A 20,249-nucleotide genomic window follows, 5' to 3' on the forward strand; every position below is an offset into this window, starting at 1 on the left:
ATATATATATATATATATATATATATATATATATATATATATATTATTCCATTGCCTTCCTTATTATCATCAATATTTTTTTAATTTAAGTGATTGCTTCATGAATCTAGCTTTTGGTTGGTTGGAAGACATCTTAGTAATAAGCCCGCCAATTTAAATAAAAAGTTTAAATAAATCCATATATATCCTCATGTTTGCAGCAGTGACCAAGCGACAATTGTGACGTAGTACAGGCTATAAAAGCCCTTACACACCGGCGATCGGTTTCTTTTCACCTGCCCACTCGACCGACTGCATCAAGAGCCAAGACCCTCGCGCAGCAAATATTATTGGTGCCATAATTCAGTGACTTTTATTTTTTTAAATAAATTTTAGATTTCTTTACTTTAATTTACATTTTATAATTAAAATAATTAAACAGTGTTTCTGATTCTGGTGTGAAGTCTATAGTTTCCTGCAATTGTGAGTACAACTCTTTAGATTCTACAGATTTTGTAACGTCAGGAGCGTACAAGCTAATTATATTTATTCGAAAGCCTTTTATATTAAGTGTTACTACTAGTATTCAATGGTTTACATATAAAATATTGTCAATTGAGTTTTCATATTTCTCATGTAGGAGAAGACCCACACCTTAGCTGGCTCTGATGTGTTTCTCCTTGTGCTGTAAATTAAGATATAGTCCAAGTTTTTTGAACTTAAACTTCTTTTTTACCCAGGAAGACCACCTAAACGATGGAGAGATAGTTGGTCTTCCACGTCCTAGGAGCGGACGGAGAATGACAGGACATAGTCCTAAATAAGAGGAGGAAGAAGAAGAAACAGTGTTCTTGAAGCAAGTAAGTACGACTTTCATTACTAAGCAATCTCTGATAAGTACAAAGAGTGAGGTATTCACGTATAATCATATAATACCCTCACCTCAAAGTCAATACAGTTATTTTTTAAATTTTGTTTGTTTAATGAGTACCTACACGGATATTAATATAGTCGGCTCTAAAAGGGATTGAAATCCCCCATATATGAATTTTAATACGATAGCTTTAGTATTATAAGAGTCACTTATATGGTAACCCCAAATTCCTCACCGTAATGATTTTTTTAAAGTTTTACTCTATATAATGTCAAGACGTGTTACCTATTTTAAATATGTAGGAGACAAACGATGTAAAGGGGATGTGTTTTTTTACCTTTTTTTGTCGATTTATCAAATTATGCAATAGTTACAACACATTGAGTGTGTCGAAATACTTGTTCACAAATCTGGATTATCTCCAATTACAGGAATGTTTTTCATATTATTTCGTAAACCCTGTAAATGCCCCGACTTCCATATTCTTCTTCTTCTTCCTCTTATCTATGTTGAGATGTAAAAAAATATTGTGCAATATTGCTTAATTCTTTCTATGCATTGCGCAACATCTCTTGAAATTATGACATTTTGAGTGTGTCCAAATATTTGTACACAAATCTGGATTATCTCCAATTAGGAGTTATTTTTTGACATCTTAGCATAGATTACAAAGAATAAGAAGTCTGGGCATTTCCAGGGCTTTAGACAAGCTAATTTGTATTAAATTTGAACAATATATATTATAACAATAATAAATAAATAATAAAACCCTTATCCGCACCCCAATGGTGCATAGGGCACTGTGTCATATAAACGCAGTGTTTTTTTGATCATTTACACATGAAGGAAAGGTGATCAGCCCTCCGATTCAGGTACCAATCCATGTTAATATTGAATAAATATCACAGTGAAAAAATCACTTATATTTATTTTACCCCCCTTGGGAATCGAACCCGGGACCTCCAGAACGGTGGCCAAGCGTGCTGACCATTACACTACGGAGGTGGACATAATATATATAGAAGTTCTTTATATATTTTATAAACATTTAAAATTACTGCCGGTACGTGGAATATTGTGGATGAGATCATCGTTGAACAACAAACTAGACAAAAATATCGAAATCCTTTAGTACACAACCATGATACACGATTTACACACAACGAAGGTTTGATAGTCCCAAGAATTAACAATAAATATAGGAGTCGAACACTGCAATATATCGTTCCGAACATTTTAATTTGTCGTCGAGGGATGTTAGAGGTCAAAATAAAATATGGAACAAAGGCAAATTAAAGGAATGGGTAAATGATCAAGAGTTTATTTTATGAAAATTGTAAAATGTTTAAGTATATTCTTAATTTTTTTTTCTCTTTTTGTGTCTATATTAGGTTAAAATCGTTAAAAACAATAAACAATGTATTAAAAAGAACTCCACCGACAAGACACACAAGGTGGCTTGGTGGGTCTCTGCAAAAAAAAATTCTAAATATGTATAAAGTGTGATTTAAATAAATGTATAAGAATTTGAGTAGTGTGGTTGTCAATCATGCGTAGAATTGGTGGATGTTACATGTGTGTAAAGTGATCATTTAAACTATGCTATGATGGTTGTACGCCCCATAAATACCCAGACTTCTCTTGTATTCTTAGTTCAAACTAACAAAGTATGAAAGCATACTCTGTATGAATATTTGCCAATATTTTCTCAATACAAGGTCACAAATGTGGAGGTCCTCACCAAAACGTTAAATTTCCATATTAAATGATTTTAAGTAATCAGGAATTCTAGCTTGTAAGATTGTTACGTTTTGGTGCGATTAAATTATTTCATATTGGTTTAGCATAGGATTTGTCACAACTTTAATTAAGATTTTGATAGAATACGATAAACAGAACAAATTTGAATTTGAAGGATTTTTTGTACAATATTGGAAATGTAACTTTTTGATGAGGACGTCCACTAATATCAACTATATGTTTACATTTAAATCCGGTTTAATATTTTTTCGCTGTTAACATTGGTTACTTATGTTTAATTTGTCGTTTGTCACACACGCAACGTGTCAAAAAATGGTTAGATTATGAATGTCAGTAAAAATGAAGAAAAAAAATAATCAGCAATACGTGCAAGTTACTTAAAAACCAAGTGTATATAATATTTAAATCAAATTATGATTTTTCAGAAGTGTGTAAGTCAATATATTGTATTCAACTAATATTGGAAATCAGTAAAGTCCGAATCAAATAATGCCAGCATATACATATCGCTCACTCCTTTCAATAACGTCATAAATCAAAAAACTTGTTTTTTCAGGAGAACGTTTTTAAAGTTTAAAAATATAATACAATGTATTAAAAATAAAATCGAGCCACTTATTGAAATTTTTATTGTACAACAGATCTTTTTAGGTAAAACCTGAAGGTTTTTTTCTCCATTTGAAAAATATTTAGTATGTTTAAAAAAATAATTACACAATACCTTCTCTTCAAAATGCAAAAACAACACTTTCTGCCCTGTAGCGGGTAAATATTAAGTTAAAAATATGCCTCTTTTGCTGGGATATAGTACATTTTCTGGGCATTCTGAAAACATGTACAACTTAAAATTGACGATTTTTGATTTATGACGTTCTTGAAAGGAGTGAGCGATATGTTACGCAACTTTTTGAAATCTGAATAATATGGCTGTCAATCTTGGTTAGAATCGTAAAGGATACACTCTAACCAGTTAATTACATTCCTTTACCAAAAACTTCCACATACTTGTTATTGTGCGTTGCGTAGCAACTCCAAATAACAACTACGAATGTTTTTGGTTCATTGAAAGATACTGGTTCTTAGCAATAAGCCCGCCAATGAACTTATTTAATATGTTTACATGAAATTTAAATAAATAAATAAAAACAATATATTTTTCAGCGCCACGACTGTATTTTTATCACTCAAAAAATGAAGCTAAAAAAATTACAATTCATATCATGTTTATTACTGATAATATTTCAAAGCAGTATCAATGATGCTGCAAGTTTATTGGAGCCTTTTCTTATACGGGGATATCCTTGCAACGGAACAAAAAGTGTTTATGAAATATTTGAGACAGGACATACTCCTGAAGAAGAAAATCAATACGAACTTCACATTGCACTATCTGAGTATAATAATTTTCAACAAAACTCAATCATTGAACTTGCGTTTGATTCGGATGTCACCCTAACAATGGTAAAATTTAGAATTTTACTCCTTTTATATATTTTTTACTTGTATCATGTATATCGCTCACTCCTTTCAACAACGTCATATTTCTAACATCGTCAATTTTCAGTTGTGCATGTTTTCGGAATACCTAGAAAATGTACTATATCCCAGCAAAAGTGGCATATTTTTAACTTAATATTTAGCCGCTACAGGGCAGAAAGTGTTGTTTTTTGGCATTTTGGAGAAAAGGTATTGTTTAATTATTTTTTTAAATATACTAAATATTTTTCAAATGGAGAAAAAACATTCAGGTTTTACCTAAAAAGATCTGTTTGCACAATAAAAAGTTCAATAAGTGGCTTGATACTTATTTTTAATACATTTTATTATATTTTTAAACTTAAAAAACGATCTCCTAATTTATTTATTTTAATTTTTGACGTTGTTGAAAGGAGTGAGCGACATGTCCGCCTCCGAAGAGTAATGATCAGCGCTCTGGTTACCGTACTGGAGGTCCCTGGTTCGATTTTTAGGGGTGGGGTTGAATAAATATTAATGATTTTTTCACTCTTAATATTTATTTACCATAGACTGGCACCAAATCGGAGGGCTGATCACCTTTCCTTCGTGTGTTAATAATGAAGATAACATTGCGTTTATATAAAGCAGTGCCCTATGCACCATCGGGTGAGGAAGAGCGTTTAAAGAATCATGTGTCGGGCAGTGTTGTTTTGATTCTTAAGACAAGATAATCAGCTTTGCATTTTATGTTTTGCATTTAATATTATATAAAGTGGTTTTTTTAATACTAAAAATCAATTTTACATTTATGACACATAAACATAGATGAAGCAAAATATGGAAGTGTGGTCATTTACAGGACTTACGACCTGTCATAGGCTGGTTAAGTGATCACTTTACACACGTGGAACATTCACCATTCTACCCATGACACACAACCACACTAATCAATTTTTTAAGCGTGTTAATATTGAAACAGGTTTTTAGAAGTTTTCCAGAATGTAATTACATCCGCGTTCGGATCTCAAATACAAATTAAAGGGTCTCTGCTAAATAAAAGCTTCCTAAATCCAATCATAGATGGCTGTTTTGAACTCAATTAAACGGAACGTCATGAGATTCAAGATATATTATATCTATGACTTTCAAAATTTTGAGTAGTATGGTTGTGAATCATGGGTAAAATGGTTGGAATGGGATGAATCTTGGTTGAGAATGTCAAAAATGTAAAATAATTCCTGAGTGGAAAAATGCAAAGCTAAAAAGTGCAAAGATGTAAAATAACTCCTGAGTAAAAAAATGCAAATCAAAAAAAGTGCAAGAATGTCAAACAACCCAAATTTGTATGCAAGTATTTGGACGCAATCGAAATATTGTGAATTCAATTTAACTGGTACGTAGGATATCGCTTCGGTAAAGGAATAATGAAATAAGAAAATTAATATTTTATTTATTGTTTTGGCATTCACTTTGTGGTAAGACATGATGAAATAGTAAAAGAAAAACACTTGTTTTTTACCACTTGAATTAATTTTATTAAATCGGCTGGTTTTTATTTGTTTTTTTTTTTTTATATTAAGACCCTAAGATGGAAACATAGCGACCGAAAATAGATGTTTTAATAAAATAAACATAAAAAACAAGGTTTATTTCTTTTACAATTTTAGAAAGTTTATAAATATAACACTTGGTCACCTTTGCCTGCATGACTACGATAGTCATGCAGGCAAAGGTGACCAAGTGCATTTTTTACAAAAACGTGATCATTGACTATATGATATCTTACTAGTTTAATATTGCCCTGAAAAAATCCCAAAGGATTTTAAACTTGGAAGTATAATATATTGACTTGTTAAAAATGACCAACTGCATTGATGTTTATTTTCTTGCCAAGCAAAAGTGACTTAAATGGCCCTCCTGAACATTTTACGTTTTGCTGGTTGGTCACTTTCTCCTGTACCACTACATATACACAAGTAAATATTAATATTTAGTCAGTTGCATTTTGTTTCTTTTTTTAGAGATCTGACGATGAAAGCATTTCTTCTTTTAACTCAAGGGAATTTGTAATAAATGTGGCAGCAAATAAAAAGTCCTCTGTTTTAAGAGTAAGAGGGCATCCAGGCAGACACGTCCCTAATATATTAAAAGTTGTTGTAAATAATTACGACTTCTGTCCTAATGGAATTAAAACTGTAAGTATTTTTAAACTAACTAACTAACCATCACGCCGCTCCCCGCAGGGGTAGGCAGAGGGAATAGAAAGTCACACCACTCTACCTTTGCAAACATTCTCCGCTTCTTCCACGTTCATGCATCTCCTCATACATACCCGCCGATTATTACAACTCCTAACCTGACCACTTGCAAGTATTTGGCATACCTGATCGTGCCATGTTTTTTTTCTCGGTCTTCCTCTGCTCCTTTTTCCAAGTACATGCGCCTCATAAATTTGTTTTACCGTTCTTTCCTCACTCATTCGTTCTACATGTCCAAACCATCTCAACACACTTTTCTTAATTTTATCGATAATGCTTACCTCAGCTTTGCTTCGAGCTTTTCCCCTTTTCCTCCTTCCCGTCCATCTTCCAGGTATTTATACTAGATTAGATACATCTCTCACTCCTTTTAAGAACGTCATAAATCAAAAAACTTTATTTTTCAGGAGAACGTTATTAAAGTTTAAAAATATAATACAAGGTATTAAAAATTAATATCAAGCCACTTTTTGAACTTTTTACTGTGCAACAGATTTTTTTAGGTAAAACCTGAAGGTTTTTTCTCCATTTGACAAATATTTAGTATATTTAAAAAAATAATACATTTTCTTCAAAATGCAAAAACAACACTCTCTGCTCTGTAGCGGGTAAATATTCAGTTAAAAATATGCCTTTTTTGCTGGGATATAGTACATTTTCTGAGCATTCCGAAAACATGCACCAATGAAAATTGACGATTTTTTATTTATGACGTTCCTGAAAGGAGTGAGCGATATGTGAAATTTTGTAATTGGAATGATACAAATACCTGTTTTATGATACTCATTAATGTACGAGTAAATGTATTTAAAAATTTAAAAATTTAAATAAATTGAAATTAAATTAAACTGAGGTTTTATTGTATTGAACCGATTTAAAATTTATTTCTAGGGATTATGGGACAATTTTATTAAGGGGAATATAACATCACCAAGAGTATCTCCGCCTTATACTCCAATAAGCCCTGGGGTGGGTATACCAACTTGTGGAAGAAGACAAGTGTTCCATTCACCTTTGATCACCCAAGGATATGGTACCAAAGCGGGAGACTGGCCATGGCATGCTGCATTATATAGAAGCAGCACTGAGTCAGCATCGCAATCCTACATCTGCGGTGGGACTTTGTTGTCTCCTTCAAGAGTCCTTACAGGTAAACAATATATGTGTTCTAAAAGGATATCTTCTTCTTTTCAATGGCTTTTCACCCATCTTGAGTGTTATACTCGAGGACATAACAAAATACATGTGGAGCCGATAAACACTGCTAAATTTGCAGTTAGGTCCTTAAATTATATTGCCAATACCCAAATTAACCAGCTGCTTGACATATATAAAATAAAACCCATTCGTGCATCCAAAATAAACTATCTGAAAAGGTACTTTATGGAAAGATATATATGTAGTGATAAGTCATATTTTCTTATTTTGTTTTTACCTTATGTTTTTTATTTTTTTCTCATTTGTTATATTTTCTCGTTTTTTTTATATTTTCTCATTTGTTTATTTTGAATATGCTTCTTACCTTGTGTTTTCTGATTTATTTCTTTTGAAAAAGCTTCTTTTGCCTATTTATTATACCTGTTTATTGTTTTTATATTTTGCCATGTATTAGTATTAGTTTTGGTTATTTAAAAAAAAATCTTTTTTGTTACTTTATTATTTGTGTTCCAGTCTTGTTAACCTTAATCCCATGTCCCAAAATGAGAAATAGAAATTACTCATCGGGAATATTATATGTTAGTATATATGATTTATATATGTAATATGTTTTCAAATAAATAAATAAATAATAGCCAGTGTCGAGTAATTCTTTATTTACACTTTTTACATTTGTCTTTCATGTGTTAGTATTCCTGTTAGGGGGGTTAGTTTTATTGGTAATGTTAGTTTGTTTAGTATGTTTAGTCAGTAGTTCTATACGGATGTGGTGACTCAGGTAGGTCCCGGGATAGGGAACTTACCTGTTAAATTATTAATTGTTAATATTATTAAGTTGTTAGTTTTCGAAACTAGTCGTGTGTAATGAAATTAAACTCGTTAAGTGGTACTATACAAGTGTTTAATTTAAAACTAAACTAAACTAAATTCTTTTGTTGGGTTGTGGTTCAATGGTTAGTTTCGCGGACTCTTAAGTCAGAGTTTCTCGGTTCGAACCCACTCTACTACAATTTGTTACCTATTTCTGATAGTGAGCCACTTAGGCTCACAGAAATAGTATGAAATTGAAATATTTGTGTAAATACTTAAAACACATATATTTCTCTTTTGTCATTCTACGACGTTAATGCCGAATCAATAAATATTTATTTGAGAACTCGGAGTCTCTTCGGAGAACTTCCCTTTTGATAATAACGAATGATCAATCACCTCGGACCCATGAATCAAAACTTTGTGCACGGAAGGTCATAAATTGTACCACAGATATGCATGAAAAATTTTGAAGCAGTTTCTAGAGCATACTCTTTTAATTTATATTTATTAATGTTATAGCCTGACGACAGACACTGCAGCAGATGACAGTATCTGTCGATCAAACTCTTATCTAATCTCGTAATTTCAGCCGAAACAGATGACTTTATAAATAAATTAAAGCAGTATTTCCATTAATTTCATCAATTGATTCTGCAGTCAGTTTGTGGTAAAATCTATCCATTTTTAATGTTTTACTACGTTCATACCACTATTTTTTAAAATTCTACTGTACAGAACGTTTTAAGAAATAGTGGTATTTACTAAGTAAAACATTAATCAAAAACAGTATTTCCATCATTAGAAAGTGCCACTTCCTCCACTACGCGGTATATCAACATTTAGACGTTCCCTATATGTATGCTGAAGTATTGTTTTTATGTTGAGATATTAAAAAATTCTCTAAAATTTCCTACGTTTTTTATTAAGAAAGATAAATTTTGGCTTATTTATTTTTTTACAAAAATATTAATAATAATAGTATATAACCACTCACCGAGATTTTTAAGTCTACCGGTTTCGAGACGTACCAGTCTCTCCGTTAAACATGCGTCATCGCATGTTGAACCTCGGCTCGTAACGCATGTGTGTGTCGAAAACTTAAGTGCATGTTGGTCTTCGGGTCGACCAAAAATCGCATGTGTTAGAAGACCATTTTATGTAGTTTTAAGTGTATAAATGGTGCTATGGTGGTGAAGGGTGGTATTGTTTGCATGCTGTGTTAGTGATTGTCCTGACGGAGAGACGGATACGTCTCGAAACCGGTGGACATAAAAATCTCGGTTAGTGGTTATATACTATTGTTATTAACATTTTTGTAGAAAAATAAATAAGTTAAAGTGACTAACCATAAAGTAAATGCTTTAAATATTAATAATATTGACAATTTTTGGTTTCAGCTGGGCACTGTGTGATAGAAGCTGATTCCGTTATTATTCCTGATCGTCTACTGATTGTTCTCGGCAAATTCAATTTTGAGGCGATTGACCAGCAAATACAATCAAGGAAGGTAACTAACAAATTCACTGTCAATATATCCCGATCAGTCACAAGATGCAAGATTGGCGGGAATGTGTGAGGGGATGCATGAACGTGGAAGAGGTGAAGAATGTTTGCAAAGGCAGGGTGGTGTGGCGTTCTATTCTCTCTGCCTACCCTTGCGGGGAAGCGGCATGACGGTTAGTTAGTTAGTTAGTTAGTAGCTAGTTAGCTAGTTAGCTAGCTAGCTAGGTAGATAGTTAGCTAGTTGGCTAGTTGGCTAGCTAGTTGGCTAGCTAGTTGGCTAGCTAGTTGGCTAGCTAGTTAGTCACAAGATGCTGACAAAATACAATTTTTTAAAGCAATAAAACTACAACATTTTGGGTATGTCCAAACACTTATTCACAAATCTGGATTATCTTTAATTAGGAGTTATGTTTTATATTATTTTTTGATATCTCAACATAGATGAAGAAGAATATGGAAGTCTCGTAAATGCCCAGACCTTTATATTCTTCTTCATCTATGTTGAGATGTCTAAAAACAACTCCTAATTGGGGATAATCCATATTTGTGAGCAAGTATTTGGGCACACTTAAAATCTTGTAAATAGATGAAGAATGTGGAAATCTGGACATTTACAGGGGATACGACCGTCATAGGCTTGGTTAAGTGATCACTTTATATGTGAAGCATTCACGAGCGGTGAATGAAAAACATTGTTTTTAAAAATATTTACAATATACACACGTGTCGCCTACTTTCAAAATCCACCAGATCCAATTTTATAAGATTATAAAATAAATACTCTATCGGAATGCCGATTGTGGGTTTTACTGTTCAAAATATTTAAATACTTGAATATCCTGCTAAAAATACTTAAAAACTGCGTTGTATTTCAATTTCGGCTATATTCATGGAACTTGCCTTCTGGCCCATATCGGCCAATCAAAGAGCGGGGATAGGTAAAAAAATAAGATGACGTCATTATCGGTTAATGTCTCGTGTTTTTTTTTGTAAATACTGAATAATTTTCTAAAAAATGTCAAAATTCTCTGTCAATCTTTTAAACATAAATGTTATCCGAAGAATTTTGCATTTTTTTGTAAAATCGACTTACATGGACCTGGAGGATTTTGAAAGTAGGCGACACATATATTATAAAATAATAACTGAATTATAATATCGTAAACAGTTTCTTCACTAAAAGTAATTAGTTTGCAAAATAAATGTTTGCAAAGAAATCAAATAATTTCCAGTTCAAGATTTGAATTAGAATCTGAAATGACTGGTCCAAAAATGTAAATATAAGTATATGTATTTTACATATAATAGCATCGTTAACTTTGTGGTATGGTAATATAACACTCTGCTTATCATTCATCGTTCACTTCGTGTAATACCAATTAATAATACCACTGTATGAACTAAATTAATCACATTATTTTTGACATCTCATCATAGATGAAGAAGAATATGGAAGTTTGGGCATTTACGGGGCTGACGACTGTCATAGGCTGGTTTAAGTGATCACTTTACACACGTGTAACATTCAACAATTCTACCCATTATTGATAACCACACTACTTAAATTCTTGGAAGTTCTATATAAATGAACCAATTTTGAAACATTGTTCTTGAATCACTAGAAATTCACTGGACACATATATTGGTGAGACGAAAAGAAGCTTTTCATTGACTTATGCTATGCCCAGACTTCCATATTCTTCTTCATCTTTGATGAGATGTCAAAAATAATGTGAAAAATAACTTCTATAATTGGAGATAATCCAGATTTGTGAACAAGTATTTGGATACACTCAAAATGTTGTAACTAATTAATATTTTATTTACAGGTATACAACATAATCCTTCATCCCTACTTCGATTTCCAAATTCTAGAAAACGACATTGCTATAACCGTTCTTGCCACCGTAGTTTCCTATGGACAGTTCATACAACCAGTTTGTATTTGGGAACCGAGTGAAATTACCATATCTTCTATCGTGATTGGTCTACCAGGATACGTAAGAAACTATTATTTAAATCAAATCCTGACATCTCAAAAAAGATAAAGAAGAATTAGGAAGTCTGTATTAATCTTGCTCGAATAAATACAAGGTCAGGAGGATGAGACTGCTGACCACATATTTCTCAACTGCCCCTTACTCCCTAACCTCGAGTTCATTCAGGACATTCGGTCGGAGGGTTTGTCCTTCCCGCTGAATGTCCAACACCTATTGTCAATCAACTCAAAAAATGTTAACGGTGCGATCATTAAACATATAAAAAAGTATGGCAAAAGCGTGTGACCTCAAAAAAAATCAATAAAAAAAATATATATTGTTTAAGTAAAATCACTAGTATGGCAGGTATCACCCAAAATTGGGTGCTTTGCCAATAAATAAAAAAAAATACAAGGTCATCGAAAAATAATGCCAACATTGAAAACAGCTGTTGTAAAATAACTACACACACCAACAATTTACACCTTTTAATTTGTAACTGGTATGGAAATACCTGATCTTCGCACTTTGCAGAGCTGAATTCAAAAACGAAAGCAAAAAATATGTAGCACGACAGATTTTTTAGTTATGGATATTTTTAATTCTGATATTGACTAAAGATTATGTTATTTTTTGACATCTCATCAAAGATGAAGAAGAATATGGAAGTCTGGGTATTTACGGGGCTTACAACCGTCATAGGCTGGTTTAAGTGATCACTTTACACACGTGTAACATTCACCAATTCTACCCATTATTGACAACCACACTACTCAAATTCTTGGAAGTTCTATATATATGAACCAATTTAGAAACCTTGTTCATGAATCATTAGAACTTCACTAGAGACATCTATTGGTGAGATGTAAAGAAGCTTTTTTACTAAGCAGAAACTCTTATATTAGTATGTGAGATCCGAATCCTGGATTATAATCACACACATGAGAAACGCCAGAAAATACCATTTTCATTTTTATTATTAAGCTTATAATTTGACCAGATAATTTATTTACAACATTTTGAGTGTGTCCAAATACTTGTTAACAAAATCTGGATTATCTCCAATTACAGGAGTTATTTTAATATTATTTTTTGACATCTCATCATATTCTTCTTCATCTTTGATAAGATGTCAAAAAATAATATGAATATAACTCCTGTAATTGGAGATAATCCAGATTTTGTGAACAAGTATTTGGACACACTCAAAATGTTGTAAAGATTATGTTATTATTTATGTATAAATATATATAAACATATATAAACATAAATATAATAAACATAATGCTATCGTATTCAATGTTAATAAGTTAATATATTTCCACTGTGACTCAATAATTATCCATATATTTTTTTAATCCCTTAGACCTTAGAGTAAAATATTTCTAGATACCAATCATTATTACGAGATACCAACCACTATTACAGTTTCAACGTATGGGTTCCATACAAAAAATATTATGACTGTAACATCAATACTTGACGTGATACAAGCTTGTCACCATATAGACTTTGAATAAGAACGATTAACTAAGTCCAAATCAGTCATCAAAATTTCAGTTACAAAATTATTGTTGGCCAGTGTTATTGAATGTAATTTTAGTATTTTGATCTTAAAATGTGCAAAAAATATATTTACATTTATATTCTAGTATGTTTTAATGAGTGGTTTGTTCGTCGCTCTGCGGATGTCTCTAATTTGTAGTCGATTTCTCGACGCGTACGTCCAACCATTTCAGAAGTAACTGTAGCGATAGCGTTAGAAATTTTCTCCCTCGAGTATTTAACTTATATATGGTACTAGACGTACGGCAACTGTTCGTCAAGGAAGTACTGATTCACTTCTGGAATAAAATGAAAAAGGTTAGAACGCAACAAACTGTTCGAACCCAGGCAGCATTAAATAAAAACTAATGATTAAAGAAAACACTTCGTTTTTTACCACCTGAGTTTTATTATAGACTACATGTTTCAGAAGTTAAACTTCCATCATTCAGGTCTGTATAATAACATTGTAACATGTAACATGTCTTACCACACAATTCACTTTCTACCTTGGAAGGGACAAGGTAGAAAGTGAATTGATTAAAGTCCAGGTGTAATTATCACATTGAAAAACCTTAAACTATAAATTATTTTTGTATCTCCTGTATGTTATGTTTATAATCTAATCATTAAAAAAAAAATTAAAAAAAATAAATAAATATATTTATATATATATATATATATATATATATATATATATATATATATATATATATATATATATATATATATATATATATATATATATATATATATATATATATATATATATATATATATATATATATATATATATATATATATATATATATATATATATATATATATATATATATATATATATTATATATATATATATATATTATATATATATATATATAAATTTTGTATTACCATGTTAGTATTCGGCTCAACACAGGCCATGCCTAAAGAGCCGTAATACGTATAATAAATGTGTATATGAAATGAAAATGTATATTGAATGTATCTATGTATTATGAAAACAAATAAATAAATAAAAATATTTTTAAAATATTTTTTTTTTACATAATTGGTAGTGTAAATCAACAAATTGTAATAAAAAACACTTTTTAATTTTTGTGCACATTTTAAGATCAAAACCAATGCATCACAATTTATGGTTGATTTTATAACAGTTTTTTTTAAATGTTGGCATTATTTTTCGATTTCCTTATACGGTAAGTAATCGAGTTTGTTCCGAATACTCGCTATGTTGTTATTGTAACGATTCATACGTCTATTTATATGAAATACCTTTGTATTTATTTTAAACCTGTTTTTCTTTTGTGTTCCCCTCCGTAGTGTAATGGTCAGCACACTCGGCTACTGTACTGGTCCCGGGTTCGGTACCCAAGTGGGGGTTTAAATAAGTATAAGTGATTTTTTCACTATAATATTTATTCAATACTACCCTGGACTGATACCTAGAACAGAAGGCTGATAATTCCTTCAAGTGTTAACGTTTAAGATAACACTGCATTTATATAGTTTAGAGTTGTTATACTATACGAACTCCATATTTTTTAGTTACTTGATTTTTTACTTGTAAAAGCCCTCTGGGCGTTTTGTGCATAAATAAATATGATGCAGTGCCCTATGCACCATCGGGTGTGGATAAGGGTTTTTAAAGATTTTTATATAAAGGATTATCGGCTTTAACGTATATCCCCTTCCCCCAACCAGTCCATTATATCGAGGTTTTACTGTATTTCCTAATATTTTCTCACTGGTAACTCTGCGTCATACTCCGTGGAAGTGCCTCTACCGAGAACATCTGATCTGAATATTGCTTACAGAGAGAGCAAAAGTGTTGGCCATTATAAGTTATTCTTAGTCATTTCTTTTTTATTGTGTTTTAGGTCATTGGGTGGGGGTTCAGCGAAGGTAAAGATTTTGCTCCTCAGCTCAGGGAAGCGAGAATGCCCATCGCATCCGTGTCAGACTGTTTACGAAGCAAACCAGAGTTCTACGCCAAGTTCCTTCACAAGAATGCCTTCTGCGCCGGATTCAGGAATGGTATGAATCAAATTATTTCTGACATCTCATCAAAGATGAAGAAGAATATGGAAGTCTGGGCATTTACGGGGCTGACGACCGTCATAGGCTGGTTTAAGTGATCACTTTACACACGTGTAACATTCACCAATTCTACCCATTATTGACAACCACACTACTCAAATTCTTGGTAATTCTATATATATGAACCAATTTAGAAACCATGTTCTTGAATCACTAGAACTTCACTAGAGACATCTATTGGTGAGATGTAAAGGAGCTTTTTACTAAGCAGAAACTCTTATGTTAGTATGTGAGGTCCGAATCCTAGATTATAATCACACACATGAGAAACGCCAGAAAATACAATTTTCATTTTTATTATTTAAGCTTATTTAAGTATTTGGACACACTCCAAATGTTGTATGAATCAAACATCTTGTCCGTCCGTATTTTGTCCGCTACCGTGGCGTAATATTTAGCGTGTTTAGCTACCGTGCTGGAGGTCCCGGGTTCAATTTTGTGAACAAGTATTTGGACACATTCAATTTGTTGAAAATAAATTATCTGGTCAAATTATAAGCCTAAATAATAAAAATGAAAATGATATTTTCTGGTGTTTCTCATGTGTGTGATTATAATCCAGGATTCGAACCTCAGATACTAATAAAAGAGTTTCTGATCCATAAAAACCTTCTTTTCATCTCACCAATAGATGTCTCTAGTGAAGTTCTAATGATTCAAGAATAATGTTTCAAAATTGGTTAATATATATGTATAGAACTTGAATATATATGTATAGAACGTTAATATATATATGTATAGAACTAGAAGTGTGGTTATCAATAATGGGTAGAATCGGTGAATGTTATACATGTGTAAAGTAATCACTCAAACCAGCCTATGACGGTCATCAGCCCCGTAAATGCCTAGACTTCCATATTCTTCTTCATCTTTGATGAGATGTCAAAAAATAATATGAACATTGAATTGCTTGTGATCGCATTTTTCGAACATAAAAAAGCTTAGTACCTACTTAGAATCACGGATGGATTTAGAGAGCGATTTAAGTTTTTACTTACCGGTAGTTAATAAACCATGATTTTTATAATTATCTGTGATTTTTGAAAACTAAGTACCTACTTAGAATGATATTATGACAACTTTTCATTAAGTTGCTTGCATTTAACATTACTTATATCGCTCACTCCTTTCAATAACGTCATAAATCAAAATTCGTCAATTTTTAGATCTGCATGTTTTCGGGATGGCCAGAAAATGTACTATATCCCAGCAAAAGCGGCATATTTTAAACTTACTATTTACCCGCTACAGGGCAGAAAGTGTTGTTTTTGAATTTTGAAGAAAAGGTATTGTTTAATTATTTTTTTTAAATATACTTAATATTTTTGAAATGGAGAAAAAACCTTCAGGTTTTACCTAAAAAAATCAGTTGCACAGTAAAAAGTTCAATAAGTGGCTTGATATTCATTTTTAATACATTGTATTACATTTTTAAACATTAAAAACGTTCTCCTGAAAATTCAAGTTTTTTGATTTATGACGTTCTTGAAAGGAGTGAGCGATATATGAATAATTCACATTTTTTCCATTAGGGGGAAAAACGTTGAATCTGAGATCAAACAAAATAAAGTCGTAACAAACAAAAGAACGGATTATTGCGCTATCCCTTCTTAAGGCCCAGTAATGAACAGCCCGCCACTTTATTTTCTTCAAACCCTGGTAACATTTAACGGAATAGATTTTTTTCCTTATAACACTATTTTTGTATATATTGAAAAAAACGTTTTTTTCCGAAACAAATGTATAGTTTTCATAAGAAATGTTCTTTAAAAAAAACAAATTCAAATATAATAATAATAACCATATCACCTCCCTAGGTGGAGCATATGGAGTCCACAAACTGTCTCCAGGCTTTTCTGTCGGCTGCCAGCTCCCTTGCATCCTCCCAAGTCAGATCCGCGTCCCGAAGTTCTGACGAGAGCTAAATTAACTAAATTAATTAACAATTTTTTTTTTTTTTCATTTTTATTAAATAATAATAATAATAATAATAATAATGAAAATGGTATTTTCTGGCGTTTCTCATGTGTGTGATTATAATCCGGGATTCGGATCTCACATACTAATATAAGAGTTTCTGCTTAATAAAAAGCTTCTTTACATCTCACCAATAGATGTCTGTAGTGAAGTTTTAGTGATTCATGAACAAGGTTTCTAAATTGGTTCATATATATAGAACTTCCAAGAATTTGAGTAGTGTGGTTGTCAATAATGGGTAGAATTGGTGAATGTTACACGTGTGTAAAGTGATCACTCAAACCAGCCTATGACGGTCGTAAGCCCCGTAAATACCCAGACTTCCATATTCTTCTTCATCTATGATGAGATGTCAAAAAATGATATAATTAACTAAATTCAAATATACATACTGTTATTCTAAAGTAAAAAAATGTGCTTGGAGACTAGTGGATTCTAGTGCAGCCGGTCGCTAACTGAATTCTTTGTTTTCGAGTAAAGTTTTAAAGTCACTTTTAGAGCTTAGAATAAGTCGTCGTTCTTATATTATTTCTTACATTAGTTCTTAAAACATGGATGGCGAACCTATGTGCACGTGTGCCATAGGTGGCAAGAAATTCTTGGAAGTTCTATATATATGTATATATTATATACCAATTTTGAAACATCGTTCTTGAATCATTAGAACTTCACTAGAGACATCTATTGGTGAGATGTTGATAGAAAAAAATTGGCACTCAGGCTCAAAAAGGATCACCATTTACCATCTCATTTAAAAATTATTATTTTTTCAGGCACAAGCGTTTGTAATGGAGACAGCGGTGGCGGTATGTTCTTCCCAGATACATCTTCAGATGGCCAACAGACCTGGTCCCTTCGAGGAGTAGTTTCTCTCAGTTTTTCGAATCCAGGAACATCCGTTTGTGATCCAACTAACTACGTCATCTTCACTGACGCGGCTTACTATCTTGGTTGGATCAAAGAAAATACTCCTGATAGATTGTGAATGATAATGTGACTACTACTAATACTACCATCACGCCGTTTCTACGCAAGGGTAGGCAGAAAGGATGGAATGCCACACTCTTCTGTCCTGACATACACTCCTCGCTTCTTTCACATCCATATGTTCATTCCTCGCCATAACACATCATTCTTCAGTAATTCCTTATCTGTCCAAGCAGCCAGACTAAAGAATGAATTACCTCAATTTGTAAAAAATGCTTCTAACCCTTATACACACCCAGTGGTGCATAGGGCACTGCATCGTAGCGACGCAGTGCTATCTTGATCGTTAATTGCATGAAGGCAAGGTGATCAGCCCTGCGCTTCTTGTACCAGTCCAGGGTGATATTAAATAAATATGAGAGTGAAAATCGGCCATATTTATTTTAACCCCCCTCCAGGGACCTCCAGCGCGGTAGCCAAACGCGCTGACCACTGCGCTACGGAGGTGGACGTGGAAAAAAATTACCTTCTCCAATAACTTTTACATAAGAAACGTCTGAGGCATTACTTTCATTAGGACTACTTTAACGGTTCATCAAACCTCCTCCCTTAGTTTTTCCCTCTACCTCCTTCCCTAAACTCCCTTTTTCCTTTGCCTTCTTTATTATCATCGATTTGTAATTTTTTTAAATATTCAAGTACTATCTACCCTCTGATTTAAAACAGCTATATATGGTATCAAACGTTTTTATCAGCTATTAGTGAAAGTGCATTTTTTAAAAGGAGAGGTAATTCATTCCATAGTCTAGCCGCTTGGACAGAGAAGGAATGATAGAAGAATGTGTTAAGGCGAGGAATAGAAAGTGTTCTTTCTTGGGAAGAATGAAGTGATAGGTCATGATTTGAGAGGTATATAAATTGTATAAGTACAAAATAAATAAAATAAAATTTTAATTTTAATTGAAAATATAAACATGTATATTTAATAAATAAATACATAAACTATGCGTCAGATTCACTGTACCTAGGACGTCTTTGATGTGTTGTTGACTTTACCACGGAACAGCATGACTTCGTGAGAACACAAAGAACTGACAGCCTGCAAAGGATGCTGCAGAAATCGGAATGGAATCCAATATCAGTACAACTCCTTTCTAATAAAAAAACGTGATAAAATTATTAAATAATAATAATAATGTGATAAAAAAATTTAATTCATATACATATATTTTTTGGTAAAACCCGTCACCTTTTCTGGAGGTCAACATTTATCAGACGATGTAAAAAAACAAAATTTATGGGAAAGGAGCTAATGAAACGACAGTACATTGAAATGGACAATTAAAGACATTTGAGTGTGTCCACATACGTATTAACAAATCTGGATTTGCAATTTCCAACTAAAGGGGTTATATTTGATATTATTTGACTATTATAGATGAAGAAGAATATGGAAGTCTGGGCATTTACGGGGCTTACGACCGTCATAGGCTGGTTTATGAGCTAAAATGATAAAACGAAAATGATATTTTCTAGCGTTTCTCATGTTTGTGATTATAATCCAGGATTCGGACCTCACATACAAATTAAAGAGTTTCTGCTCAATGAAAAAGCTTCTTTCGTCATACCAATAGATGTCTCTATTGAAATTCTTGCCATTCCATAAGTATGTTTCTAAATTGAACCATATAATATAAAGAAGTTCCAAGAATTTGAGTGGTGTGGTTATCAACGTTAATTTGATCTTTAATTATATGAAAGCAAGGTGTTAAGTCTTATACTTCATGTAGTAGTCCACAGTATTATTAAATTGATATTAGTGTAACATGGCAATATTGATGTTAAGGATTGGGGAATGATGTCAGCCAATGCATGCCCGCCAGGTTGCCTGGAGCACGTGTACTAGATAACAACCGT

General features: G+C 32.3%; 1 protein-coding gene across 4 annotated transcripts; it reads left to right on the forward strand.

The window, feature by feature from the left end:
* Positions 1-288: 288 nt before the first annotated feature.
* Positions 289-19,280, forward strand: LOC148308361 (chymotrypsin-like protease CTRL-1). 4 transcript variants are annotated; one of them, XM_088261851.1, is made up of 9 exons: positions 289-462; positions 720-839; positions 3,776-4,075; positions 6,094-6,267; positions 7,222-7,480; positions 9,699-9,808; positions 11,634-11,804; positions 15,209-15,365; positions 18,179-19,280. In XM_088261851.1, exons 3-9 carry the CDS (start codon positions 3,806-3,808, stop codon positions 18,388-18,390), a joined length of 1,353 nt encoding a protein of 450 aa, XP_088117977.1. In that variant the 5' UTR covers positions 289-462; positions 720-839; positions 3,776-3,805; the 3' UTR covers positions 18,391-19,280. The 4 variants fall into 4 exon arrangements, with proteins under 4 accessions (XP_088117977.1, XP_088117978.1, XP_088117980.1 ...); XM_088261852.1 differs by having other exon boundaries at positions 724-839; XM_088261854.1 differs by lacking the exon at positions 11,634-11,804.
* The last annotated feature ends 969 nt before the right edge of the window (positions 19,281-20,249 follow it).

The sequence above is a fragment of the Brachycentrus maculatus genome, unplaced genomic scaffold (assembly GCF_059751285.1).
Source record: "Brachycentrus maculatus isolate JH-2025_06_01 unplaced genomic scaffold, ASM5975128v1 h1tg000168l, whole genome shotgun sequence".
Lineage (NCBI taxonomy): Eukaryota > Metazoa > Arthropoda > Insecta > Trichoptera > Brachycentridae > Brachycentrus > Brachycentrus maculatus.